The sequence below is a fragment of the Camelus bactrianus genome, chromosome 18 (genome assembly GCF_048773025.1).
Source record: "Camelus bactrianus isolate YW-2024 breed Bactrian camel chromosome 18, ASM4877302v1, whole genome shotgun sequence".
Classification (NCBI taxonomy): domain Eukaryota; kingdom Metazoa; phylum Chordata; class Mammalia; order Artiodactyla; family Camelidae; genus Camelus; species Camelus bactrianus.
In genome coordinates this window covers 21,977,665-22,005,341 of record NC_133556.1, presented here as the reverse complement: position 1 = coordinate 22,005,341, position 27,677 = coordinate 21,977,665, and the positions used below count along the sequence as shown (strand labels likewise).

The window sequence follows — 27,677 nt, the reverse complement described above, 5'->3', positions numbered from 1 at the left end:
ATCCCCCGCGTCCCCGGGCCGCGGGAGGGAGTGTGGGGAGGGGGAGCCCCGCGGGCTAGGCCCCCGCCCTCTCCGCGCGCCTCGCCCGAGCGCGCGCGCCGCCGCCCCCCTCCGCGGCCTCCGCCTCCCCGCCTCCCCGCCTTCCCCTCCTCCTGGTGACGTCCGGGTCCCTGCCCGTCTGAAAACTCCGCGCCGCGGCGGTGGAGGCGGCGGCAGCGGCGGCGGCGGCGGTGGAGGAGGAGCAGCGGCGAGCCGAGGCGGCGGCGGCGCGGCGGCGGCAGCCCGAGCGGGAGCCCGAGCGGCAGCGGCGGCCGCGGGAGCCGCGGGGAGCGCGGGGGCGGCCCGGAGCGCCCGGGGTCCCCGCGCCCCGCTCGCCCGCCGCGCTCCGAAGATGGTGGCGGCGCCGTGCTCCCGGAGGCTGGCCCGGCGCTCGCACTCGGCGCTGCTCGCGGCGCTCACGGTGCTTCTGCTGCAGACGCTGGTCGTGTGGAATTTCAGCAGCCTCGACTCCGGGGCCGGGGAGCGGCGCGGGGGTGCAGCGGCCGGCGGCGCGGAGCAGCCGCCCCCGGCCCCGGCCCCACGCCGCGAGCGCCGGGACCTGCCCGCCGAGCCCGCTGCAGCCCGAGGAGGAGGAGGAGGCGGCCGCGGCGGCGGCGGCGGCGGCGGCGGCGGCGGAGGACGGGGGCCCCCGGCGCGGGCGCGGGCAGGCGGCCCCGGAGCACCCCGTGAGCAGCAGCCGGCCAGCCGAGGGGCACTGGCCGCGCGGGCGCTGGTAAGATACCCTTTCGGCTCGCGTCCCGGAGGGAAGAAGGGAGGGAGGCAGGCGGCCCCGACCCCACGCCCCCCAGCCCTTGAACCCGGCTCATCAGACTGGGACTCCGCAAGCCTACTGGCTCCACATCTCTTTCCCCTGTAATCTGGGGTGAGGTCCCTGCCCAGGATCAGGGGCCGAGGGTTGGCCCATCCCGAGTCTGAGGACTGCCCCCTTGGGGTCTGGGGAAGTTATCTCCGGAGGAGGCGCTTTGGGGGTGACCGGAGCCTGGCTGGGTTCCTGTTCTTCTTCACTCTCGCTGGGCACCCCGACTTGCTCGATGCATGTGGGTGTTGGTGTCTCGCTCCCTGCCTGAGTGCGTGGATCTTCAGCCGCTGCTCAGGGGTGTGATGCTCACCGCATCTCTTTGGTTTTTGCCGAGCTGAGGGCAGACAACGCAGTTCTCTGCTTGCCGCCTCATTGTCATTGTCTTTGCCTGGCCTGAGATGGGGTCTGGGATCAGTGTCCCAAGTCCTCAGCTGTGCGCCGGAATCAAGACTCAGTCTTGGGTGCCTGGTCTTACTTTGAGTCTCCTGTCTTCCGTCCCTGGATGTCTGAGACGCCCGTCTCTACCCTTTCCATGTCCAGCCTTGCCCTCTGCTCGTGCCCTCTCTGACATTCCTCGCCCTGCTCTCCACTGTCAGGGCATGGCCCCTTCTAGGTGGTTGTGTCTGGCTCTCTCCTGTGTGTGGCTGATTCTTGTCACCAGCAGGGTGTCGGATCACACCACCAGGACTTAGGCTCTCGGGTGGATTTACTTTGACCCCATGGGTGTGAACAGTCCAGGCTCTGAAACTGTTCCTTCTGCAGATCTTCTGAGGCCCTCTGGGTGTCTTCCTACCCTGTCCCCAACTTCTCAGGGAGTGCCTTTCACACCTTCTTTGGGCTACCTTGCCTTTCCCACTGAGCTGGGAGCACACAGGGCAGGTCAGCGTCCCCAACTTTGGGTCAGGGTCTCAGAACCCTGTGGGTGTGAGTGTCTGTCTCGAGGCATAACAACGTGCTGTGTGTCTGTCTGTATCTTCGTCATGCTGCTTGCTTACAGGGCTTCTCCCAGTCCTTGGGGACATTAGACACTAGTGGTTAGTTTCAGGATCTTCGGCATGTCTCTGTCATTTGTCACTTTAGGAGCCCTCACTGAAGACTGCCTTCAGACACAGCATGATGTTCTTTGATCTGCCAAACTTCTTTGGAGTCAAGGCGACCCTCTTTGCCAGAGCGCAGCTCTTTGTGCCTGTGAGCTGAGCGAGCCCAAGATGTGATGCGATGGCATTTCATGTTGCAGGCTGGTCTGTGTGGGTAGCAGGGAGACGTCTGTCCCTCCTTTGCGGGGAGGAGAGTGGAGTGAGATTCCTGATGGAGAACCAGAACGTTCTGAATGCCTCTTAGTTATAGCAAAGGGTGCTCTCAGGTACTGCCTTTGAACTCCAGGAGTGGGTAGCGATATGTTCGGGCAGAAATGCAATTAGAAGTTCTTTCTGGATTCGGAGCCCTTCAGGGAGGTGGGGTGGGAAGGGGTTCAGGACGTGCGCTGCTAACCCAGTGTGGAAACACGCAGGGTAGACAGGGTGGCAGAGGGCTTACTGTAGCCTTTGCGTCTGGGGTTCAGGTGGGGGGCGCCAGGAGGTGCATTTTCGGCGCAAATCCCACCTGTTGAAATAAGTGGAGAAAAAGAAGGAGGCCTGGTTGGCTGATTTCTTCCTGGGTCCCTGACATTTTGAGTATTCCGTCTACACTTGGTCTTCATGCGTCCTGTTCTGTGTCTTGCTCTCTCATCTCCCAGCTCAGCCACAGAGAGGTTTGCAGTTGGGAAGGTAGTTGGGAGCAATGCTGTTTTCCTCTTTTATTCCTTTTGAGATGTCAGTGCCAGGAGCAGATTGCTTCTCTTTCCTGAAACTCTGCAAGTTTAGTGACTGCCCCCCTCACACCTCCCAGCATCTCAATTTCTTCACCTTCCGGTATGGCCATGTGTGTATATAAATATATATATATATTTTGGTTTTTTTTTCCCGGTTCACCTCCCTTCTTCGTGGTTGTTTACCATGCTCTTGTTCACTGTTGTCGCTCCTGGACTTGAACTTTATTTTGTCTGTCTGTCTCCCCTCTTTTCCCTTCCCCGACATCTACCCCATGCCCTGTTCTATCCTGAAATCACAGCACTAAGGTGCTGGGTGAAGCCCGGGGGTCTGTCCTTCCCTAGCTGTGCCCACCCAGCCCCTGCCTGTCCATGGCGCTCAAGGAGACCAGAAGGGGGCAGGCTGTTCCCAAAGTCCGGTGTTGCCTGAGCTTCGGTTGCAGTCTGGGAGAGGACCAGACCATTTGGCAGGCCCCCGAGGCCCTCGGAACGTGCGGTTTGTTTGTGGCCCCTGCCGAGGCTGCCAGCGCGTGATACTTTGGAGGGAGATTCAGGAGTGGGACATAAAAATAAAAATGACCCCTGTGATTTTCTGGTTGGCTCTCGTAACAAGCTGGTGAGGCACATGCTCGGGAGGTGACGCTTCATCTCTGTGCTCGGTGGAGGGCGGGGGTGGGGTGGGCAGTGGCGGTTTCTGGACGCAGAGGGACTCTGCGGCCCTGGTGGCGGTGGTGGGTGTGTCCCGGAGGGTGTCAGGCAGGCATGGTGTCTGGAGTAGTTTTTACACCAGACCTCACTGCTTCCTTGTGCCGCCCTCTCAGAGCTGCTTCGCTTGCACCTTCGATGTTTGGGGACCTGTACCCCAGTGGGAGGACCTGATTGTATTTTGGGTGCATTTTAAGAAGCCAAGAAGAAACACCCAGTTTCTCAAGCAGACAGAGTCAGGGCGCCTGCGGGTGTTGGCCAGACGGGCATCCCCAGAAAAGCTTTGCAGGCCCCCCTTTCCCTCGCAGAGCTTTACATGGCAGAATTACTGGGTGGATTGCAGCTGAGTTTTGTGGCCGTGACACTCAGGCCCTCACTGGGTCTCCAGGAAGCTGTGGGTTTTCTTGTCATCTCAGAATGTAAGAAACAGATGGCTCACTTTTAAAGGGAGGGAAAATATTGAGCAGAGTGTCAGAAAGATCACACGACAGGTTCTGATTAGATTTTGGAGAGAACAGAGGAGAGCCGTGTGTTAATGCAACGCATGTTTATTTTCTTTCCCTTCGCCTCCAGTGATCCTCCGAAGTCTTCACATTTATTGCTTGTGCCCTTAGATAAACTATTACTCAGTATGTTTCATTTAAGAAACCTACTTTTTTATTGACCTGACACACACACACACACACACTCACTCTTAAAGTAGAATGGGTTTCTGTATCGTCTGACCCCTTTGAAATGTTGATTTTTCGGCAGAAATTCCTCATACTTCACATTACTCAGATAACTCAGGACTTTTTCAGACATTGGCAGTGACTTTAAAAAATTGGTTCACTGTATCCGGATCGCCTCTGGTTCTAACAGCCTCCGAGGCATAGCTTTTCTTTCTAGCCAAATGTTTCGAGACCAGAGGGAACAGGAGGGTATTGTATTGATGGTTCATTTTTCTCACACCCTCAATGGAGTTTTATTTTGCTTGAGCAACGCATTACACTTTGTCTACAGAAATATGCATCACTGAACAATATTTATCTTACTGCACAAGTTGCCATCTGCTTGATCGTGTACTGGAAAATGTTAAATAAAATAGATAAATAAAAGTAGAAATGATGATATGCATAGATATATTTCATGTATATAAATACATATATATTCACTTTCCTTCCAGTCTTCTTACAGTTTAGACATTCTTTCTAGTTTATCAGTTTTTTTTTTTTTTTAAATCTTCCAGAAGGTTGAGTGACAAGTGCTGTTTTGCAAATAGGAAGCCAAGGCCTAAGTTCCTGTTTGGTGAGGATTGCTCAACTTTGATCCATGGTCTTAATAGAAAAGGAAATTATGTTGAGTTAGAGCAGATATCTGACATTGTTGTGTGTGTGTGTGTATTTCTCCAGAAAATAAAATATCCTTAAGAAGATCTCTATAGTAAAGGTCTTCCTCTCACCCAGAGCTATTTATGACCCGTGGGGCCATAAATCTCCATGCAGAAAGATGATAATGCAGGCTGTGGACATGACTGGCCCGCACGGGGTAAGGGCTGACCTGGTCTCTAGCTTCTGGTTACTGCTGCCTCAAGACTTGCCACTTAGGGTAACTCTCCCCTTTTTTCCCTTTGTGTCTCCTGTTTCTATGGCCCCTAGTCCCTGTCTGCTAGAACCAAGAGAAAATACTTTGGGGAAAATTTAAAAAATAAATAAAATTCAAACCCAACCTCAGCAAAACCCAAGTTCAAAGGAAGGGGTGTGGGAACAGGAGAAAAGTCACAGGGAGCTTGTGCCAGGTCCCAGCACAAGCGAGAGAGGCCACAGTTGGATATCCTCAGGTCCGCCCGAGCCGGGGTCAGATGCCGGCTCTGCTCTCTTCTGGCTCCGAGATCTTGGACAAGTCGTTCTCATTTTGTTCCTCTGGAAATCAGGGCCACCTCGCAGCATTGCGTGAGGATGAGCTGTAATAATATGTGTGAGCCAGTTGGCGCCTGGCAGATAATAAGTGCTCAGATGTGAGCTGTTGTTCTTAAAAAGAAACTCTCAGTATGTTTGAAAATAAGCAAATTTTCGCAATTATTCGTTTTCCCAAGCCAAGTAGGGTTTGAGTGCAATCCAAGGCAATAGAATGCATCCAACTCTTGCGTGTGTCAGCCTTGGAGCAGGATGGAATGTAACAGGGAGGAGCAGTAACATTTATTGAGTGCCAGCTGTATGCCAGGCATCCTGTAGGCGTTTCGCAGATATGATGTTATTAGTTGCTCACACACAAAAAACAATAATTTGAGATGGAAGAAGGGGTTACGTACAAAATTGAGACAGAGGATACCTGGCTAGGAATTGCTGGTCTTATGAATACCAGTTATGTGGTAGGGATAATGAGGGCTTTGCAAATTTTACCTCAGTGGCTCAATGAATTTTCTCAACTCTGATGAGATAGAACCGTTGCTGTCCCCATTTCACAAATGAGGACACTGAGGCTCAAGAGCGAGGAAGCAGATTGCTCACTAAGATCACAGTGCTGGGGAGCAGCAGAGCTGGGGTCCAGGACTGCCCCATAACTGTTGACAACGTCCAGATTTCAGACTGCTTGTCTGGGCCGTTCTGTGAAAAACCCTTAATGTCGCAGCCAGATCATTCCTGAAAATCTTCATACCATTTTTCCCTCATGTCTTGCTGCAGATTCCCAAAAATGTGCCAAGCCTTGAAAAGGAGCAGGTATGCAGTTTTCCTTGACTCAGACCCGTATATAATGAGACACAGAGAAGGGCAATCATAATAACCCTCCTAATGCCCGTGTAGCAGTTTTGACTTGCCAGGCGCTGTTTAGTCCTTCTTGTGCGTTAACTCACTTATTCCTTCAAGGATTGTACTCTGATGTTTCAACAGCCAACAGTCATGGGGTTTAATATAACCAGGCCCTGTTGAGGGTGTCTTACAATTATTAGCTCACTTAAACCTCATGCTCCAATGGGGAAACTGAGGCAGAGGGCGCTTAAGCAGCTTTCCCAAGATTCACAGTGTAAATGGCAGAGCTGAGGTTTGAACCCAGGCAGCCTGTGCTCTCAATGGTTCTGTTTCACAGTCTCCCTCTTGTAAGCGTCTTGTGAGGGTCCCCAACCTGGGAACCACAGAACTCATTTCAGGAGGCGCATAGGTAATTGACTTGGTCACGATGTCCAGCCCCAAGGACAGGATTTTATGGGCCAGGAAAAGAAGATATCACCCTTTAGTGAAAAACGCATCGTGCATACTAGGGAATAATTGAACTTGAACTGCTGAGTTGGCAGAGAAAGGCGTTTGGAGTTCGGCTCCCTCTAGCAGGCGGCGGGGGGGCGGGGGGAGGTGCTATGCCAGCTTCCTTGGCCATCGGCAGGCCTCCTGCAGCTCTGCTCTTCTCTCTGGGGGAGCCCATGACTTGCCCCTAAGAGCCTGGGTGAAGCAGGGAGGTATCTCTACGAACACACCGGCTGATTGTCTTGTGGGTACTTCCTTCCTTCTGCCTGCAACAGAAACTGCCCATTTGCCTGCAGATACTCAACAAGTTGTGCCCTTCTGATTCCTGTGGTTAGGGGTGCCCCCTCCCCCACTCAAAGCCGGAGCCTTTACAAAGAAGGTGGCAGCGACGGGGCTGTCCGCGCTGCAGTGAGCAGGGAGACTGGCATTATTAGTATCCGGGCCTGGGAGCCCAGACACCTGGCCGGATGGGTACGCGGTGGGATCCTAAGAGCATTCTTGAGCCTTTGAGGGGAAGGGGAAGATCTCCCCTTTCAGGGCCCTCTGAGGCCAGCAGAATGGATTTGTTCTGTCTCCAGCCTGGTTTGTCCCAGCCAGGTGACTGCTGGCTTATCCAGGCATCTAATCTAGGCTAATGTGTCTGTGGATACTGGTGACAAGCGTCTCTCCTCCCAGGGGATGCGTTGCTGTAATCCTTGGCCACGAGTCACATGGAATAAGCCCGTAGGAGTTGAGCTAATGGGGCGGAGAAATGGATGCAAACGTCCCCTCCCCGAGGGGTCCAGACACTGTTAACTGTGGTTCTGATGGTGACGCGGGAGACGAGGAGGACTTCTCTTTATCGGAGGCTTACCTTGCTCTGAACCCCGTGGAAGTGCTGGAAGGCCATGATCTCACTGAATCCTTACAACATCCTGCAAGTTAAGGGCTCTTAAGTCTCATCTCTGTTTTACTGGTTACAGATAATGAAAACGAGGCAGGAGGCTGGATGGAAGGTAAAGAGCTAAGAGGCAGCCGACTGGGAGTTGAAGGCTGGTGGTGACTCCAGGTGCCGTGTCCCGGTCTCTGCCCAGTTCAGAATCGGCAAGTCCCGTGCCGCTCACCCCCCGCCCTTTCTCCCGGCCTCCTGTCCTTGCATCCATCTGTCTGTCCGTATGTCCACCCACTCACCCGTCCATCCTCCACCCTCCACTCCAGCTGTGCCCAGCACTGGGGCTGCCCTTGTGAACAGGACGGATGTGCCCCTGCCCTCAGGGAGGACCAGCCCGTCAACAGAGAGGTTGCTCTCCCGTCCTAGCCCAGTTCGCCCCACAGTGGCTTCTTGGATGCAAGAGAAAGGTGCTCTTTCTCTCCGCCTCACCGGTGGGGGCCGAGAATAGTGCGATTCAGGGTCCTGGAAGCCCTCAAGCCTCTCACCACCCCCAAAACTGTTGGACTTGGGACGTGGACCATTCCATCCATGGGATTCAAGCTCATCGTCTTCTAGCTGAATAAGGAGCCCGGAGACTAGGCTTGCGAGGGGAGCAGGTGGTCGGAGGCTGTGGGGCCGGGGAGGCACGTCACGTAGCTTGGTTTGGGGGAGCAGTGCCCTGCCGTTCATCTCTCTGTGACCTCGACATGTTCCTTCACCTCTGCGGGCCTCTGTTCCCTCCCCTGCGACGTGGGGACCTTCCTACCTGGAAGGCTTTGGCAATGAGGCGCCGCCCGGGCTTGAGCTCGCTGCTTTCCCCTCTTCCTTCCTGATGCAGTCTCACCACGAGGGATGTTTGCAAGACACGCCCTCGCGTTCATGGCGTGTGGGTAGGTTTTGTTTGGCCCACACAGTTTGTAAAGATCAAAAGGCACCACGTTGGAAGAATTAGGATAGATGACAACATGGATGTTCGAAAAGCCTGTAAAAAGTCCCAAGATCTGGCAGCACGGGGCCACTCTCTTTCCCACTGCCCACTGACCCCTCAGGTTCCCGAGAGTCCGCCAAGAGCTCTTCATCTGTGACATGTGTCTGGGCCGTTTGGGCTGTTAAGTGTGCAGCGTCTGCATGCAAGAGCTACATGTTCACCGTGACGAGCTGGAAATAAGTGTCTGTGGTCACTTGACAGGGCTCCCTGTGTGGGTCGCTCACAGCACGGCTCCACCTTGACCGCTTGTGCCTTCCCCAGGCGCGATGGAGGTTTCCTTCCTCCCTTCCTGCCGCTGGTTGGTGTAAACCCAGAATGTGCAGATCCTTGTAGGCGTTAGGCTACAGCGCAGGCGGTGTCCTCAACAAAAATAGAATCTTGCATTCTGCACTTCGGTCAGCTGGTGTGCCCTCTGTTGGGGGTGTGGTGATGTGCTGTTTTGAATCATCTGCCTTCCCTTTTCTGTGCTCCTCACCACCTTGCCCCCAGTAGCATGTGTTTGGGATGTTGTAAGTTGTCAGGGAGCTGGCAGGGTGTAGGGGTGGGGGGTGGAAGCGTGGAACATTCTAGAGCATCATGGCTCAGGTCCTGCCTCGGTCAGGAATGAAGCCTGACTTTCATCTCTTTGTGCCTTTTTCACATTTCTGCCAGGTGTTTCTCATAAGCCCACGTGCTCCCTGAGTGGTGAGGATGTCATCTGATGAACAGATGAGAAAGCACTTTGGGGCTGAGAAACCCCGCGTGAATATGAGATGGGGCTCCCATCTTGGCGCAGAGGAATGTGGGCGCAGTCACACCAGTTGGCGGTGCTCCCCTCCCGTTGCCTCGTAATCCCCGGGGGACGAGGAGAGAATGAATGAGTGAAATTCAACAGGGAGTGTTTGAGCGCCTGCTGTGTACCAGGCACTGCAGAGTATTGAGGAGGGGGAGACAGCTGTGTCCTGCCCTCGGGGGTTTATGGTCTGGAAGCAGGATGACCCCCAAACAGGCAAAAATTTTTAAAAATACCAAATTGTTACAAATGCGGTGACCTACGGTTGGCATGCTGAGAGAAGATAAGAGGCTGTGGATGAGGGTTTATTTTTGAAGAGGTGGATTAATTTTATTTATTTTTGATTGGGGGCTTATTTTGGAGGGACGTCTTTTGCCAGAAGAACCCCAGACTAACCCCCGGAATCCCAAGTGTGGAACGCACACGGACTCTGGTACATCGATGATTGCAGGTGCTATGTGGGCAGTCTCTTTCATAGCAGCTTTTAATAAAGAATTTCTATTCATATCTGTACAAAATTTATTTATTTAACTTTTGCCTATATTGTTATTTGGTGTTTTTTTAACCAAAATATATATATGCAACTGTGCATGTTATTCTAAATGTACAGCTTGATGAACTTTCATGAACTGAACACACCTAAATAATCCACACCCAGACCAAGGAGCAGGGCACCTCTGACCTCCCAGACGCACCCGTCCCCTGCTTCTTGGGTGGAACGTTTTTTTGAAACTTGTGACAGCTGTGTTTGTCCTTAAATGTATATTAGGGAAATAGGTAAATGTAGCTAGTCAATCAGAAGCACCACGTCCGGGCTCTTACAGTCCAGCCTGCGAGGAAAGTGGCATTTAAGTAAAAGAAGCTAGTTAACAGTGAAAATGCATAAATCATAGTATCTAAAACTCTAATTCTAATGCTAATCGTGACCTTGATGAGGTGTCTGACTGACAGGGAGGCGGTGGAACGGCCAAGGTTTGGTACACGTTGACTTAACCCAACCGATTTGAAGATGCTCCGTGCTTCTGGTAAACAGCTGGGTGGTTGTTTTGTTCTGAAGGTCATGTGGGAAGGATTTAAGTTAGACCCGAGGAGGAACTGTGCTCTGGGTGTGTTTGGCCCTGTCGTGGGCCTTCTCTGATGTTCTGGGCTGCTGTCTGCGTTCCTCCTACAATTATGGGCCCCCCCAAGTCCGTCTTCTGGACGTGGGTCTGGACCCTTCGTGTGCACCTCTCGGATTCACACTGAGCTTCTGGTCCACATTGTCTCTTTGTAGTTGAGTCCCCTGTGCGTTGCACAGGAATTAGCCACGATGAATGGGTCCCCACATGGGCCCGTAATGACTCCATTAACTTAACCCTGAACCAAGAGTCTCTATTCAGAACCAGGGTAACAGAACTGCGGCACAACTGGAACAGCAATTCAAAAAGGGCAGTGGAGACAACTAATCATTTTATAATGAGCAAGAGGGGAAGCAATAAAAACAGAGCCCAAGGACGGCATGGTAATTTCACAAAGTCTTTGCGCTCAACCAGATTCACGTTAATAAAATAAACAAATGTTGCTGGTAATGGAGAGCTAATGTATACATTATTTAAGGATAGTATTAAAACCAGATTAGAAGGATCAAGGAACACAGTGGTTACCTCATTCAGCATCCTTTTTTGGAGACGGAGAAAAGTTGTTCTCTCTTTTTCTCTTCTTTCCTTGTGAAATGGTGCTTTATGAATTAGAGATGTAATGGGAAATCTTTTTTTCCTTCCCAGACTAGGGGCTGTTTTCTGTTTATTTTTTAATGTAGGACCACGCTTTGCAGATGGTCTCTTTGAAATAAAAGCCTATTCATTGTCTCTCTTTCTCTCTTTCTCCTCAGCTCAGAAGGGGCAGCTGTTATAAAAGACACAAACAGAGAACCCCTTTTGCTTGTCACCAGAAGATTCCATTCCTGGTGTAAAATGCCCTCATTACCTGCCTTTTCTTGTAGTCCTACTGAGGAATAGTTTTTGAATTGTTCCATCTGACTCCCTCTTGTTTAGAAGATGAGGTGATGACAGAGAACAGGGTGGAGATGACCTCAGGGAGGCTCTTAAGAGAAAAACTGGTCTGTTTACAAATGGGCGTGAACTGATTACCAACTCCTCTTAGATCAGAGAGGCTGACGGCTGTTTGGCCTTCTTTTGGGGTTAAAAAAAAAAACCACGTGGCGCGCACGAACTGTTTATTGGAGTGAGCAGATGGTACATACCTGCAACAAAAGTGGACGCTAGAAAGTACCGGACGAGGGAACCGGGCTCTCTGTGGGTCGGATCTGGGTTGCAGGTGGTATAATGGCTGCATAGAGCTTTCTTTTTTCTTCTCCTTGGCTTTATTTTTTAATTAAAAAAATAAAATTGCCGGCCAACATTTGAAAATCAGTGATTTCAAAGAAAAATCTCATTTGGAGTTCCTATTAAAAATGTGGGAATTCTGGCCTTTATTTCCAAAAAGGTAATAATTTGGGGCAGGGGAGATGTGGTTGCCCCCCTACAGGGGACCTCACTTTCCAGTTTGCCATGGAGCCCACCAGTCGCTTTGCTTATTTGTGTTTCCTGCAAGACCACGGTTAGGATTTGAGTGTACAACTCTCGAAATAATAATAATAATAATAATAATAATAATAATGATAATTGCTCTTATCTGTTAAATGCTCTGTGACGGGACAGTGCTAAGCAACATCTCCTGGATTATGTCATTTCATCATTTCAACAACCTTGTGGTGTTATTCCCGTTCACAGATGACGAACCTGGGGCATAGAGGGAGTAGGGAATTGCCCCGAGTCACAGACAGTAGACTTGGAATTTGGACTTCAGGCTGTGTGGCTGGGGAGCCTTTGTATCAGATCACGTGCTGGTGCTGCACACAATGTTTTAACAAAGCGACACTGGTGAGGAAATCTTCAGCATGGCTCTGCAGAAGGGTGGCGCTGTTTGCCCCTTGCACGGATGGAACCACTGAGGCCCCACAGTGAGTGGGTCACCCAACGTCAAACTGTCAGGTAAAACGCACACCATGACTCACTGTCTCTAAGGAGAGGGTGGGCATGGAAATGACTGTGGACGTGGGCACTGTTGAAGCTGGTGGTCTGGCGGTGGTGGAAGGACCCTCACCAAGGTTCCCACTGCACCATCCTGGCACACAGGGGTGGCAGCCTCTACCCTCCATCTGTAGTCTTGCAGAGGCTAGGTAGCATCCACAGGGTAATATTTTGATACGTTGCTGATTGGTATTAAAATAATCATCACAGCAGTAATTGCAAGCCCAGATTTCGGTGAGACTCAGCTGCTGACGGAGGGAAAATGAACTGCATGTTCTCGGGGTCAAACGGAAGCCAAGCCTGGCCTCCCTCCTCCACGTGGGTCAAGCACCGGGTCTGTTGCAGGTTGAAGGCCACGTGTTCTGCCAGGTGCTATTTATGGTCACAATATTGATGGCAGATCTCCACGCGAGGAGGAGCTGGTGACCAGACGGACACCGTTGCTTCCCACAGACAAACACCAAGGAAAAAACAACTTGATTGGGTCTCTGGGAGCCTCATCCCTGAATCCGTGAAACGCCCTGGAAGGAAATGCAAGAACTGCGGGAGGAAAAGCGATTTACGTCTGCCCTTAAGTATTCCATATTTTTAAATACTCTAGCGTTGGGTGGTACCTGGCCGCGGTGATGGGTTCCTAGCTAATTTAATTGGATGGCTGTGTTCTCTTTACACTTCTGTTTTTGAAACTTGGTTGAATGGCTCTGCCTGGATGTTAACAATTTGCTAAATTCTGCTTGAAGAAGAACATGCATGCAGAACAGTGCAGAAATCATAAATGTACAGCTCAGCCACGTGGCCACGCTCGGGGAACCAGGACTCCAATCCAGAGCCCAGAGTGTCACGGCTCCCTCCTCCCCAGGAATCTTCTTTATTCCCATTCCTAATCTCTCCATCTCCATGGGTGACCTTTGTCCTGACTTCTGACCCCATAGATTACCTTTGCCTCTTTTTAGAAATGAGATGACGTAGTCCGTACTCCTGGGCATGCACTTTGTTTTCCTTAACACCAGGGGCGATTAGATTATATGAGATTGCATCAGTGCTTGGCAAACCACAGCCCACGGGCCAAATCCGGCCCCGTTGTCTGTTTCTATATAGCATGTGAGCTAAGAATAGATTTCACATTTTGAAATAAATGATTGGGGGAAAAAAAATCACAAGAAGGATATTTTGTGACGTGAGAAAAGCATGTGAAATTTGCATGTTCGTGTGTGGCAATAAAGCTTTATTGGAACCTGGCCGCATCCGTTTGTCCACAGACCGACTGTGGCCGCATTTGCGCTCTAACTGCAGAGCTGAGTAGACTCAGCACAGAGCGTGCGGCCCACCAAGCCTGAAAGATGTACTCTCTGGCCCTTTACAAAAAAGTTTGCTGGCTCTAGAGCCATATGGTTTCACGTATTTTTAAATTGTCCATTTACATTTCATTGTGGAAGGCACCGCAGTTTACGTATCCATTCTGTGTACTGGAAAGTGCCCAGTTTGGGGCCGTGACACACAGCGCTGCTGTGAACATTCTTGCATTTTGATAAACAACTGTTTGGTAAACATTTCAGTTGGGTATATATGTAGGAGAGGAATTGATTTAATAACCGGCCTATATTTTAAAGTGGGTTGCTCTGACAGGTGTATTTTAATTTGGAAGACTGACTTTTCCTTCTAGGGAGTAAAGCTGGGTGATATTTTCATGTGCTGAAACTCTGGAACAAGGCTTACTTTCACAAAAAGTAATTAGTCTTGCAAAATAGAGCATCCTTAGAACCACAGTTCGTTAATGGGTTACTGTTCTTCCATCCTGGCACCTACAAGGTTGTTGGGGACATGCCTGGTGTTAACGGCTTTAGTTGCTTGCGGGAATGGTGCCATCATTTAATTTCTTTTACCAAAGCCATATTGTCCAAAGGCCTCTTATCTTCATGCAGCAAAACAGGTCTGGCAGAATTAGGAGAGTTTTTCTGATGTCACTTTCTGCTTTGATTGACTTCTGTTTATCTCTGGCTGTTCTGGTTTTCTTACTGGGAAGCAGATGAATACAGCGTTACCTCCCCGGTAAGATCTCTCGCCTACAGTAGCATGTGTCATTTTGCATTGAAACAGTGTACTGAAATGTCCCTTCGGGGACTGCAGACATTGTCCGTGGCCACAGCTGTGGAGCTCAGAGGTTCCCCCTGCGGTGCTGCCTTTGTGTGCGTTCAGTGTTGTTTAGCAGCGTGGGTCCTGCGTCGGTTCCCGCAACGCTGGTCCTTTTCCATTTGCTGCCCCACTTTTGCAGGCAGAGGCACTGACAGGGTTGGGAGAAGACCGCCAGGATTCCTTGGGATCCACCTGTCTTTCAGGTTTGCTTGACACTGGCTGACAAATGGCTTAATATTCTTTCTGGGGCTTGTCAAAGAGTCGTGTCAGCTGCCTTCTTCTAGCCAGCGCACTTTACTGGGGGTAAAGTCCTGTTGGTTTGGATCTTGCCTTCTGATCATGCCTTGTGTAATTAACACGAGGAGACGCTTGGTGGCTGTTTTAGTATTTCTTTTGGAGGATAGTTGGATTTGGTGGTGAAGGGGTTAGCGGAATTGAAACCCAGTCGCAGCTAACTTGCACAGGTATATCTAACTCAGTCTTGGGCAGCCTCAGTTTTAGTCTTTAAAATGGGGCTGCTGAGCAGTGCCTTTGTGGGTATGATTCCTGGGTGGGGAATTTCTAGATCAGAGGAATTTGATCCTTAGATTCTGATAGTCTCCCCTGCCCCTTAATAGTTTGTTTACTTTCTTTGTTTGGATATTTACTTTTGAAAGATAAAACTTTTTGGTAGGCATCGTATGAAACTCTTTTCCAAGGGGTGTGTGTCTGTGTGTGTTTATTCTAAGAGTTGGCCTCTTTTTTAATGACTATTTTCTAGATGTTCTAAGGTACCCTAATTAAAATTGACAGTTAATTTGTCTCAAAAGAAACCTAACAGATTTCAAAAGTAGAAAACTTTCAGGCCTCATTCATAAAACAAGAGATACATTAAAAATTAGCCTCTAAAAAGGCTATCACTTAGGAAATTTAAACAAACCAACAGAACTCTTCTGAATAACTCATAAATCAAAGGAAAAATGAAACTTGGAACTTCAGATTATAGGGTGATTAATGGAAATGAGAATCCCTCATATCAAAACCCAGGGGATGAGGCTAGAACTGTGCCCAGAGGAAAATTAATAGCCTATTTTAGACGCACATGAGCTTTGGGCGTTAAACACAAAAGAAGAAAATGATTACAGTAAGACCCCAATTTTTGTTTTTAAAAAAATCGTGGAGGACAACCTGAAAGAATGTAGGAAGGGGGCATAAATAAAAATAAAAGCAGAAATTCATTGAACAGGACACAAACCCGGTAGCAGTTGTTCTCCAGGATCCTCCGATGACTCAACAGCATGCAGTGTTGATCTAGTTCCTCCTAGGATGAGAGGCCAGACCGTGACTGCGCCGTGCGTTCCTAACCCCCAGCGTTTGCTCAGTGCTTCTGTTGTGGCTCCTGAGTCAAGGAAGCAGCGGGGAGCAGGAGGAGTCCCTGAAGGTTCACGTTATTTGGGCGGGGTGGGTTAGGGGAAGCTAGCGCTCAGCCTTGCCCGCATCAGGGCAGAGCAGACGTTATGCCACTTCCTCTTGCCTTGAAGAATAATAAGGCTGGCGGGGCACCTTGTTGTTTTATAGAACACATCGACACTCCTGCAGGTTCCCGGAGAGCTTTGCCCCAAGTCTGATGCCTTCCTGGGTCTTGTGAGGCCAGCCTTCTCCTTGTCCTGGAGTTACCTGTTGGGTTTGGGTGGGGACTGGCGCGTAGACCCTGGGGCGCCAGGCGAAGGAGACTGGCTGTTTTGTTAAGCACAGGGCTGCTCTCCGGCAGAAATGGGAAGCCAACCTTGTGGGCTGCGGATCAGTTCTGAGGTACTGCCGGCAGCATCCACTGATGGTCCACTGTGTATTGTATACCAGGAGGCTGACATGCCTGTGCTGCTGTCTGGGTTTTCCCAGGACAGGCACAGACACTTATTCATTCATTCAGCAGGTATTACCGAGGGCCTGCTATGTGCCGGGCCCGGTGCTGGGAGCAGTGAACAAAACAGGGGCCCCGCCTGCCCGTAGCTCACGTCCTGGTGGGGGAGGGCTCGTCAGGGCAGGCTTTACCCACAAGGTGACACTTAACGTGAACCGAATAGAAGGTGGTGAAGCATGAATTGGAAGAAGAGGGGGACAGAGTGTGACCTCGTGAGCTCGGGCTCGGGAGGGAGAGACCAGAGCCGGGCCTGCAGGGGCTCGGCGTTGCTGTAGAGAGGCTTGTCTTACTTAAGGTTCCCTGCAGCCCTGGGAGCGTATTCATCGACCCCTTCCACCTAAAACCTGAAAACCTTGGCTGGTTTAGACATGATGTGATTTGGAGGTGGACCTTGAACTGATGAAGACAGTTTACTCTTGCTGGTACAGAACCGTTCTGTCTCCGATGGTCTTTCCAGAGCTTCTGCGCCTTTGTCTCCACCCTGTCCCCAACAGGAAACACTCCTCCCTTTGTGGGGGCTTCTCAGATCCCCGCCGGCCCCTCCAGAGCCATGTCCCCAACTCTGAACTTTTCTCTCCCTTCATCTGCATATCAGAACTCACCTGTCCTGAGTCCCTGTCCTCGGGTGTTTGTTTGGTACTGGCGTCCTGCAGCAACCCCGGCCTGGTAACACCCACCCAGAGAAATGGCAGAGCTGGAACCCGCTGGCCAGGGCCTGGCAGCAGTGTCTGGCGGCGGTGAGGCTGTGCCGTGCCGGGATTGCTTCCGCACCTCACAGAGGCTTCCTGCAGTCAGATACCTCGGGGCCAGTCCTTGGTCTGCATCTCCCTTGGTGTGGCCCTCTCAGGGGCTCTGTCCCCCCATCTTTAAACTGGACTAAGATTTTCAGGTCCCTTATGATCTCTGATTTTAGGTCTCTTGTGGTTTCCTGTGCTCTGCCCCCAGCAGAGGAAGTTCAGAGAGCCTTACCCACCTGCTCCGTTTGTGCAGGTGGCTGGTCTGATGTGGCCGTGTGCACAAAAGGGCCTTATCTGACGTCCCTCATCCCCCCTCACCCCCTGCCCAGGTCCACCCTCCCCACCCAGGTCCACCCCCTTCTGCTTGATGATCAACCCCAGGATCTTAAGACCTTATTGGCAGCCCCCCCCAGTGTCACAGCCGGGCTCTGGCCCACTGACTCCATCAGGGCATCCCCAGTGCTAGAACAGGGAGTGGCACATAGTAGTTGCTCAGGGAGTGGGTTTTTGTTCCCTTCAGAAATTGCATGAAAGATCAGATGATGAAATGCTCTGAATGCAACAGCTGTACGGCCCTGCGTTAAAGTGACGTTTTAACATCCACAGGCCAAAGATTTCTCTTGAACTTGAATCGTGTGTTGTCCCACGGTTTCTCGTCAGTTCCCCAGGCATCCTGACAGCACCTTAGGGTTCTCTGTGTTCTCTTCCGTACCCGAGGAAGAGGCATGTGGGTGAAGGGCTGTGTGAAGCTATATAATAATTAAATGATGATAATAATGAATAGTAGCAGGGGCCATTTCTTAAGCACTGAGCACGTGCCAGGCATTTTACGTCTAATGCTTCCAGCACCCTGGGATGTGAGCATTGTGGAAGTCACTGTTGTCTGGACTGAGGAAGTGGGGTACAGAGAAGGAAAGTGACTCCCCCAAGATTGCATAGCTGGTGAGAGGGGGATCTGTATTCCAGCCCAGGCAGCCTGGCGCGGAGCCCATGCTCCTAACCACTGTGTCACCTAATGCTGAGTTCTCCTCATGTGGCTGAGAATTGGCTGGGCCGAGGTGGACCCAAGGAGGTCGCCTCTCCCAGCTCTGGCCCCGCCCCTTCCCTCCTGCCTGCTTCCGCCTTCTTCAGGGTCTCCCGTTCGCCAGGCCCACGGATGGGGCCGGTGAGAGGCTGGCCGCTGCGGTCGAAGTCTTCCCCCGGGATGGGGGTGCGGACACGGCCCACCCTCCGTCGCCATGCTCAGCTGGTCCAATGCAGATGCAGCAGGAGAGCTCGGAGGAGAGGCACAAACGTGGCCGCATCCTCGGGACAGGAGGAAGGGCTCGTGGGCTCAGAGGAGCTGTTCTGTTACTGTTCATCTTTGTAGGAAGAGGAGGAGGAGGAGGAATTGGAAGGGGGCTGTCTGGCTGAGTGTGCTCTTCCCGTCTGTCCTCCCCCCAGAGGGATGTGGGGACCGGGGCCTGTTCCCGCCTCAACTGTGCATGGCCCTGTGGCCTTGAGTGAGTCCCATATCCTCACTGTCTTGCTTTCTCACCGACAGTTAATACGCTGATTATGCTGATGATAATAATTGACCTCATTTTAAGATGCGTATTTATGTATTTAATAAATAGCATTTCTAACATCTGGGATGCACTTTACAATTGACGTGCATATTTCCTTTATGTTTCTGAACACAGCCCATTGCCTTGAAAGGGTTATCAAATCAGTGAAGCGTCTGAAGCAATAGGGTCTTAGAATTAGTTAAAGAGGCGACAGTGTCTAGGAGGTACCAAGCGAGGTATTGAGTCTCTTCACATGTGCCGTTTTATTGAAGCCTAGCCACAGCCCTAGGGAGTAAGTACCATTGCTCTCCCGTTTTACAGATGTGGAAACTGAGGCTCAGAGAGAGCAGAAGTGGCTTGCATGGAAGGTCATGCTTGTTTAAGTGGCAGGGCTAGCGGGTCTGGTCCCAGAACCTGAAAGTCTTTCCCAAGGGTGTCGGGTAAGCATCTCTCTTTCTCCCCAGGATGTGGGAACTTGTTCCTGAAGACAGCCTCAAGTTTTTCAGAGGAAAAGTGCTGATGGTGGTCTTAATGGCTCATAAGCTCCTGCCAGGTACCTAAAGTTCCCGACTGTGAGCTTGGGAGGGTGGCAGTGTGTCTGGGAGCCCCTCACAAGTCCTGCGTTCTGCAGAACGCAGTGTTTTCAGAGCCTGAAGCATTTTATAAAGTAACGTGGGATTCATCCCAGAGCCTGGCAGAGGGTCTGGAATTCCTGAGCCCTATTTTCCAGTTGGATTAAACTGAGGTCAGACGTTCTGCTCCCAAAGCCTGAAGTGAGTCACGCAGGCTGGGAGCAGCCCCTGGCTGTTGGGCCCCTCCTGGGCTGCGGGCACCCAGGGGCCTTCCCAGTGTCAAGGTGGGTAGGGGTTGGTGGGCTTTGGAGGCCTTTGGGGAAGGTGGGCTGCCCGACAGCCGAGAGCAGGGCTTTTGGGCAGAGTCCAGAAATTCTCTTGCTAACAGTGACAGTCTGTGAGTTTGTGGGAAGCGAGGTCATGAATAACTGATTGCCTCTAACTTGGTTGTGAAGACCGTTTTCAGAGATTCCAGTCAGCGGGCTGACTCGGGGGTGGGGGAAGGTGACGAGGGCTTCCTTCTCCCTCTAGGCTGGGGGACTTTCTGAGGCTCCCTCTTGTCTGCCTGGCCAGCTTGGGTGGGCCTGTGGACGGGCCGGCTGTGGGGGGGCCGGGAGGAGGGGTGGCCTCGGCTCTGCTGGGCTGGGCTGTTCCCCGCTGACGGCTGGTGGGGCCTCCCTTCTGAGTGAGGGTCACCAGATTGTCTCAAATGCAGAGCAACTCCCTGGGTCCTTAGAAGGGTTTCACTGGAATGCAGACTTCAGGACACTTTGTTTCTAGAAGAGGCAGAATCACCTAGTTGTCAGGAACCGAGGACCTGGGCTTGAATCCTGGACCCACCCCTTGCCAGCTGTATGAACTTGGACCAGCCGTGTTACTTTCTCTGCCTCAGTGTTCTGTCTGTAAGATGGCGGTGACAGAGGTCCCCACTTCTGAAGGTTGACAGGACCGTTAAAGAAGTTAGCGTTTAAACATAAAGATGAGTAAGTACATGGGTATGTAAAATAAAGCTGCAGCCGTTCCCTCATTTGGCCCTCTTAGCAGCCATGTGAGGAAGGCAGGGTGAGAGAGGATGGTCAGATGAGACGGTACAGGCAGAAGGGATTCAGTGTCCAAAGCTGCACCGCCGGCTTAAAGAGCATAGACAGTCTCTGAGGTTGGGGGAAATGAGGTGGTGAATAACTGACTGTCGCCAATGGAGTTGTGAAAACCATTTTCAGAGATTCCAACCCGGGTTCAAATCCTGGTACCATCACAGACCAGCTATGAAACCCTGCTCAGTGCTGCTGGCCCCTTCAGAGCCTCTCTTCTTCACATACAAAATGGGGTGGTAACATCACCTCCCCTGTTGGGTGATAGGAACGTTGATGGTTGTTCATTCATCCATTCAGTAAACATTTACCGAGCACCTCGTACCTCCTGGGCACTAAGGGATTGAAATATAGCCGTAAACAAAACAGCGGCCCCGGCCTTGTGGACTTAACCTTCTAGAGGGGGAAGGCAGATAATAAATAATACATGTTTTAATTAACACAATAAACACTCTAGAGAAGGGATTGGCAAACATTTTCACTAAAAGGCCAGATAATAAATATTTCAGGCTTCACAGGCCGTAGGCCCCTGTCATGACGGCTCAACTCCGCCCTCGAAGAATGAAGGCAGGCGGGACCGTCTGTGAACGCATGGGCGTGGCTGCGTTCCAATAAAACTTTATTTACAAAAAGTGGACGGTGGGCCAGACTTTGCCCATGGGTCATAGTTTGCTATCCCTTGATCTAGGCAAGAGTAATAGAAGGTGGTAAGTGGTTTAAGAGAGAAAAAGGACCTGCTTCAGGGTGACTCAGATGTGCAGGTGTGAAGGTTAATGCGTGTTAAGGGCTGAGTGCCCGACGCTCAGCTGTGCTGTAGCCAAGCGAGGTTATCTCAGAACCGGAGCGTCAGGCACAGGTGCAGAGCGAGCACGGTGACGCAGTGTAGACAGTGCTTTGTCTCAGGGGCCATCCTTTCCCTATGGGACCTTGCTGGACACAGCAGGGGGGCTGATGGGACCAGGGCCACCTAGGGTGAGGTCCATGACCTGTCGTCGTCAGCATCGCGACACAGATGCTCCGGGAGTGGTCCTTGCTCGCTGTCCAGGAAGCGTGGTGACCGTGGCCGTGTCTCAGCAGGAACCTTCCTAGCCACTGTGTCCTCTGTCTGGAGCAGGGAGATGTTCTTCTTGGGGCTTCAGGGACCAGAGGTGAAGGCTGCTTTCTGGGGTGTGTTTGAACCTGTGGGCTTAGTGCTGACCTTGGGCCAGAACCTCTTTACCCGTGTGCCTGTTGAATGTTTCCTTCTTCTTTCTCCCTCTCCCTTATTCCAGCCTGCCCATGGGCCCTCTGTGTCCCTGACCCGATGTTTCTTTGCAGAATGTGGACTTCTTTCTCATGTACCATCACCAAGGGAATCGGGCTCATAGGCCACAGTCAGATGCTCAGAGGCCCTGCAGAAGGTTTCCGGCACCTTCTCTTCCTTCTCAGACTTGTGAGAGAGTCTCTGCAGTGTAGCTAAACCTTATGGGGAAACTTGAGTAGATGGAGAATTTGTGCTTTTCAGCCTTCCTGTCAGGAAGGTGATGGGGGATGAATCTAATGAAAGAAGGAGAAAAGATGGTGGGAACCAGAAGAAGCCATGGGTGGGGAGGGAAAGGAGGCCTCCTTTCTTGTTGTGGGTTTTCAGCCTGGGCTGATGGATGCTGTGTGCTTGTAGGCTGCTACATGGTGCCTTTATGTGAGTTAGAGAAAAGTGCTCACTTGAGAGAGTGGGGCATGGATGGCCTGGCCAGAAAGCAGTGTTTGAGCAGAGAAAAGATGTCCCTTCCTGTGAGCTATGCAGTCCTGGTTGATGGAGCATGGCTAGATTTCTGCCTCACTGGGCACTATATGCAGTGCCCAACCTGCACAACTGTACATTGTGGCCCTGTGTCACATGTCACTGTGTTTAGTAGCAGGTGGTTGCTTTCCCTTGACACCTTGATTTCTCTCTTCCAAGCCAGGCTCTCACATCCATGGGCGCTCATCTTTGGCTGACCCACATGGCCTGCCCCTGAATTTTCATTTGGGAGTTGGAATGGACTCTCAGGTATCCCTTGAGAGGCTGACATTGTGCAAGATGCTGCCACTAGGCCTGGGGCCTCCCAGCGAGATGTCTTCCTGCTAGTGTCCAAACTTCCTCGGAGTCCTCCGCTCTTTATCCTGTTAAAAATAAACACCGTTTTCTTCGCTCCCTTCGGCTGCTGAATTGTGCCCCGGAGAACAAGCGTTTGTGTTTCCTTGCAGAGGCTCCAAGGGGAGACAGATAAACAAACTGTAAACAGCTGTTTCTCCTCTGGTGGCAGGATTCAGACAATAGACCCTCTGAGGGTATTAATCAGTGGCCTTTTCTATGGCAACTTTGCATCACCGCCGAGGAGCCTCCATGCTGGGGTGGCGGTGGCTGCGACTCCCTGAACAAGCAGGGGGCAGTCATCCTGTGTGGGCCTGGCGGCAGCCGCCACCTCGGCTCAGCCACGTGGGCCCGGTGCACTTTCCAAACATATGTGCCGGCAGCTATTGGGACACTCCCAGCTTTCCTCTGGCGGCCTCTCGAGAGAGATCCGTGGTTGGGAAAGTGGCCTCCCACTAACTCAGTGTATGTGGTCACCTCTTCTTTGAAAATGGATGGCATTCGCTCAGTTACCATGTATCCAGCAAATCCTTATTGACCCCCTGCTATATGCCAGGCAGGGTGCTGGGTTCCTGGGAGACATCAGTGACCAGCGTTTGATTCAGGAGGTATTTGCGAAGCCCCTTCTCTGTGCAGGAGCTGTGCTCGGTTCTTGGGATCTCTGTGAACATTTGCAAGGAGATGCTCTTCCTTCATCTATTCATTCCTTCAGCCGTATGTCAACAGATATTGACTGGGCACCTACTATGTGCCAGGTACTGTCCTAGGTACTTGAAATGGTGAACGAGATAGACAAGGCCCTACATTCTGGCAGAGGAGGATAGACCATCAGTTGCAAATCTGTGAATAGGATTGGTTCAGGTAGCAATGAGTGCTGTCATGGAAGTGAGAGAGAAGCCTGGGATAAATGGTGTTTGCAGCCGGGTGAGGCTGGTTTTGCCGGGGTGACTAGGGAGGGCCTCAGCGGAGGTGGCATTCACACCCACGCCTAAACATGTGGCCTCCCAGGCTGAAGGCATGGCAGAGGCAGAGGCTGGACTAGGTTTGGGATGCAGAGAAGTGACCAGAGGCCCCTGGGCCTGGGCACACTGAGTGCGGGGAGCGTGGGGGAGATGGGGAAGGGGTCAGCAGGGCTAAGATGTGCTGAGCTGATAGACAGGGGCCAGGAACTCAGATTTTACTCCAACTGTATGGGAAATCACTGAGGAGTTTAAAGCAGGAAAATGATCTGCTTTGAGCTTTGGAAAAAAAATCCCCCTGGTCTAGACAGGATGACAAAATGCAATGTGGTTTTCTGGGTTGGATTCTGGAAGAGCAAAAGAAAAGGCCTTTAGTGGAAACATTGGTGAAATCTGTGTGAAGTCTGCAGTTTCACGTCTGAGTGAGGAGTGTTGCACCCATGTTAATTTCTTGTTTTTGATGCGTGAACCACGGTCGGGACGATGTTGACATGAGAGAAGCTGGGAGGAGGGTATGCAGCAACCCTCGGGACTATCTTTGCAAATTTTCTACAAATCTAAAATTATCTCAGAATTAAAAGCATGGCTTTAAAGATCCCTCTGGGTGCAGATATTAGGAGGAGCACCGAAAGAAGGTAAGAGAGGCGGCAGGCAGAACAGCTCAGGGGGCTTTTGAGGTCAACCGGATGAGAGATTACGGCAGGAAAAGCAGTGGCGAGTCTGACCTGGCGGAAGGGGGGCTCCGGGAAGTGGAGTGATGGGTCCACAGCCCCAGCTCTTGAAGAGCTTCCCGTCACTGATGTAGGTCAGCCCAGTCAGCGCCAGTTCAGCTGGTGTGTTTTGAGCAGATCCGAGGTGCTGAGTGCCACACTGAGGATCAGAGTTTGTCCTCACCCCACTCCCAGTCAGTACGGCCTCTTATTTCTCCCTGCCTCATTGCCTTGATGGAAATTACCACCATCACCTTTGGTAATGACTTGGAGTTAGGGAGAGAGACAGAGACAGAGATGGACAGAGAGACAGAGAGAAAGAAAGACACAGAGGCAGAGATCGACAGACGCGGAGAGTGAGTGAGTGTGTGTGTGTTTATTAATGCCTGACCCTCCACGAGACAGGCCAAGACACATGGAGTGGGGGTTAATTTTATTACTGTATTTCTAATGCGTGGCATTCAGCAGGCACTCAATAAATACTATATTTAATAAATTATATAATTAGATATATTACTATAAATACATATAATAAATACGTAAACACTATGAAACAACACTAGTGACAGTAAACACTAAATTACCATTTGCTATTTGCCAAGCACATGTTAAGCCGTTAGCTTGAATTTTAATCCTTGCAACCCTATGAGGTAAGTACTATTTTGTACTCACTTACAAAAGGGTTTAAGATCGCTGCTCAGAGTCACAGAGTCGAGCCAGGATTTGCACCCAGGTGTCTGGCACGAGCGCCCCCCAGTCTCTAAACATTGAGCTACATCCTGTCATAGAATGAATGCAGACTGAATTGATACCTTTTATTGTCTTTGCTGATGAAAGGCACACACATTCATTGAGAACAATTTAGAAAACAAAGACGAACATGTGAAGAAGAAAGTCCGAATCCTCAGACCACCACTTTTGGTTTACTTCTGGAAGAGGGTTAACGCATGAAGTCGCTAATTTTAGTAGGAATAAAGTGGTCTTGTTTTCTCTCCTGGGAGAGACTAAGGTTGCAGAGAGTTGGGTTGGGAGGAGATGGGGGAAGTGGGGAGAGCGCTGCAAAGGCTTATGGGAGGTTGCTCTGCACTTCTTCCCAACGTTCCCTGGGGTCAAGGCAGGAGATCCACCAAGCTCACTAAAAGTCCGGAGCCCTGGGACCTTCAGAAGCTAAACAAGACTTTCCGGTCAGCCTGTAGCATTGATGTACCTCTAGGTAGTTGAGCCTCCTCAGCTTAAACAACAGTTCACAGGAAGAGAGGGGGCTTCCCGTGGTTCTTTGATTCTTATCCACCATCAGTTGTAAGTTCTGTACCATCAGTTTGATTACAGCTTTTTTTTTTTTTTTTGAGAGGCAGGTGCATTAGTTGGATTTCTCTAGATGAATAGAACCAAGAGGATGTATATGTTGAGAGAAATAGATTTATTACAGGAAATTGGCTCACGCTGTTATGGAGGCTGAAAATCCTGACATGTGCAGTTGTCAGTCTGGGACCCAGGAGAGCTGATAGTGTGGTTCTAGTCTGGGGCCCAAGGACCAGGAGAACCAGTGGCATAAGTTCTACTGTAAGTTTGAAGGCCAGTGGGCTCAAGAACCAGGAAGGGCAATGTTTCAGTTTGTGTCTAGAGGCAGGAAAAAAATACAAAAACAAAACACTGTCCCACTTTGAAGGCTGTCAGGCAGGAAGAATTCTCCTGATTTGGGAGAAGGTCAGCCTTTTTTGTTCTAGTCAGACTTTCAACTGATTGGGCGAGGCCCACCCACAAGGGAGAGGACAATCTGCTTAACCCATCTATCCATTCCAATGTGACTCCCCTCCAGAAACACTCACACGCACCCCTAGAATAATATCTGACCAAATGTCTGGAAAGCTAGTGACCCCGTCAAACGGACACAAAGTTAACTATCCTGCAGTGGGAGGGGGAGGGCAAAATTTTGATACTGAAGCTCTGGCAGCTAGTTTTGGGGTCACATGTGGAGGGTTGTTGCAGAGAGTTGGATCATTATCCTTCTCATCTGACTCTATCTTTATCCTCAGCCATTATCTGGCACTTACTGTTGGTGACGATTACCTTAGGGAAGACTTAATCTTAATTCATTATCTATTCTTGCCACTGCTACTTAGAATACTTGATATTAAAAAAAAAGCTTTAGAATTTAAAATGGAGGGAAATCTTTAAGGAATTAAAGCCAGGGTCTAAACCCCAAATGCCCTTAAGGCCAGGCAGGTAGGTAAGTATATTCTATGGGACAGGTGGAGGGCAATAGGGAGTGGTGAGGACTGTGGTAAAGAGAGGAACAAATACTTTATCTTTAGTGGACAGTGGTTTCTTGGCTCCAGCTGCCTTCCGCTATGAGAGAATCAAGCCCAGGGTTATCTGCTCTTTCAAGTTTTGAAAGAAACCAGAAATTTGGATTTTTCACTGTCCTCTCGTTTATATTTGGCAACTAATTCACATTTGTTTATTTATTGTAAGATCACCCCTTGTGAACCAAGTGAAACATTTTTGTGGGCTGGGTTTGTCCAACAGACCTTTGTATAACCAATTATGAATTACATAATCGTAGTGAGAATAATAATAATAATAATAATAATAATAATAATAATAATAATAATAATAATAATAATAAATAATGTTAACAAGATATCTGACATTTATTTAATGTTCACTGTGTGCCTGGCAGTATTTCAAGCCCCTAATTACTTTATTTCATTCAGTCTTCAGAACAGTAGTGGGTGCTGGTATCATCTCCATTTTACACATAAGGGTAAGGTGCTCACAGGCACACCATTAGTAAGTGTTGGAACTTGGCTTGTCTCCATCAGTTCCCTTTGCTTTAAATTCCTATGTGATGCTGACTCCTACACCCGCTGGAGATGTTCAGCCTGGGTTACCACAGATCAGAGCAGAGGACCAGGAAGAAAATTACACAAGGAGCTCATATTTTATTGGGCATCTGTGTACCATAGACCACACTTAGCACTTTCAGACATAAACACATTGAGCCTTTGCATGGACACAGTGATGCGGGTGTTATCCACATTCTGCAGATGAGGAAATAAAACTCTGTTTCTATTTCCCCGAGGTCACATGGCTGATGAGGGTCAGAGGTGGGACTGGAACCCAGGTCCATGCATCTGTAAGGCCTGTGGTCTTGCTACTCCCTTGTATAAATAAAGTTAAATAGTTTTAAACTGACCGAGAGTACAGTTGTACTGACTGTAACCAGGTATGGAGAGAGGTGTGGATCCTCACTCTGCCAGTCATTCTGATATTTACAACTTACTGCTTGCTTGTGTGAGTGAGCGCATCTCCACCGCTGATGAAGTAGTAAACATTTGACAGCTGTTTGTGTTTCCATGTTGAAAATTGTTCTCAGGGAAGTTTTTGTTCTCTGCCTTTTATATTAATTTGTCCAGTGATGGTGTCTGTTCATTACTGACTTTATAAAATAAGTGCAGATTCATCTGATGCCTTCAGATTGATGACCTAGTTTTGGCTGTAGAATCTCCAAAAGTCCTCTCACCCACCTTAGTCTTTACAGTGCAAATAAATTTACCATCTGTAATTTTAGACACATGAGTC

The 27,677-nt window shown here is 50.4% G+C and overlaps 1 protein-coding gene across 1 annotated transcript in view; it reads left to right on the top strand.

Moving 5' to 3' along the window:
• Positions 1-214: 214 nt before the first annotated feature.
• XYLT1 (xylosyltransferase 1) overlaps positions 215-27,677 on the top strand; it is a 292,269-nt gene continuing 264,806 nt past the window's right edge. The window contains exon 1 of the mRNA XM_074346282.1: positions 215-772. Coding sequence (XP_074202383.1) covers positions 392-772 — 381 coding nt within the window. The 5' untranslated portion in view covers positions 215-391. The remainder of the gene's footprint in view (positions 773-27,677) is intronic.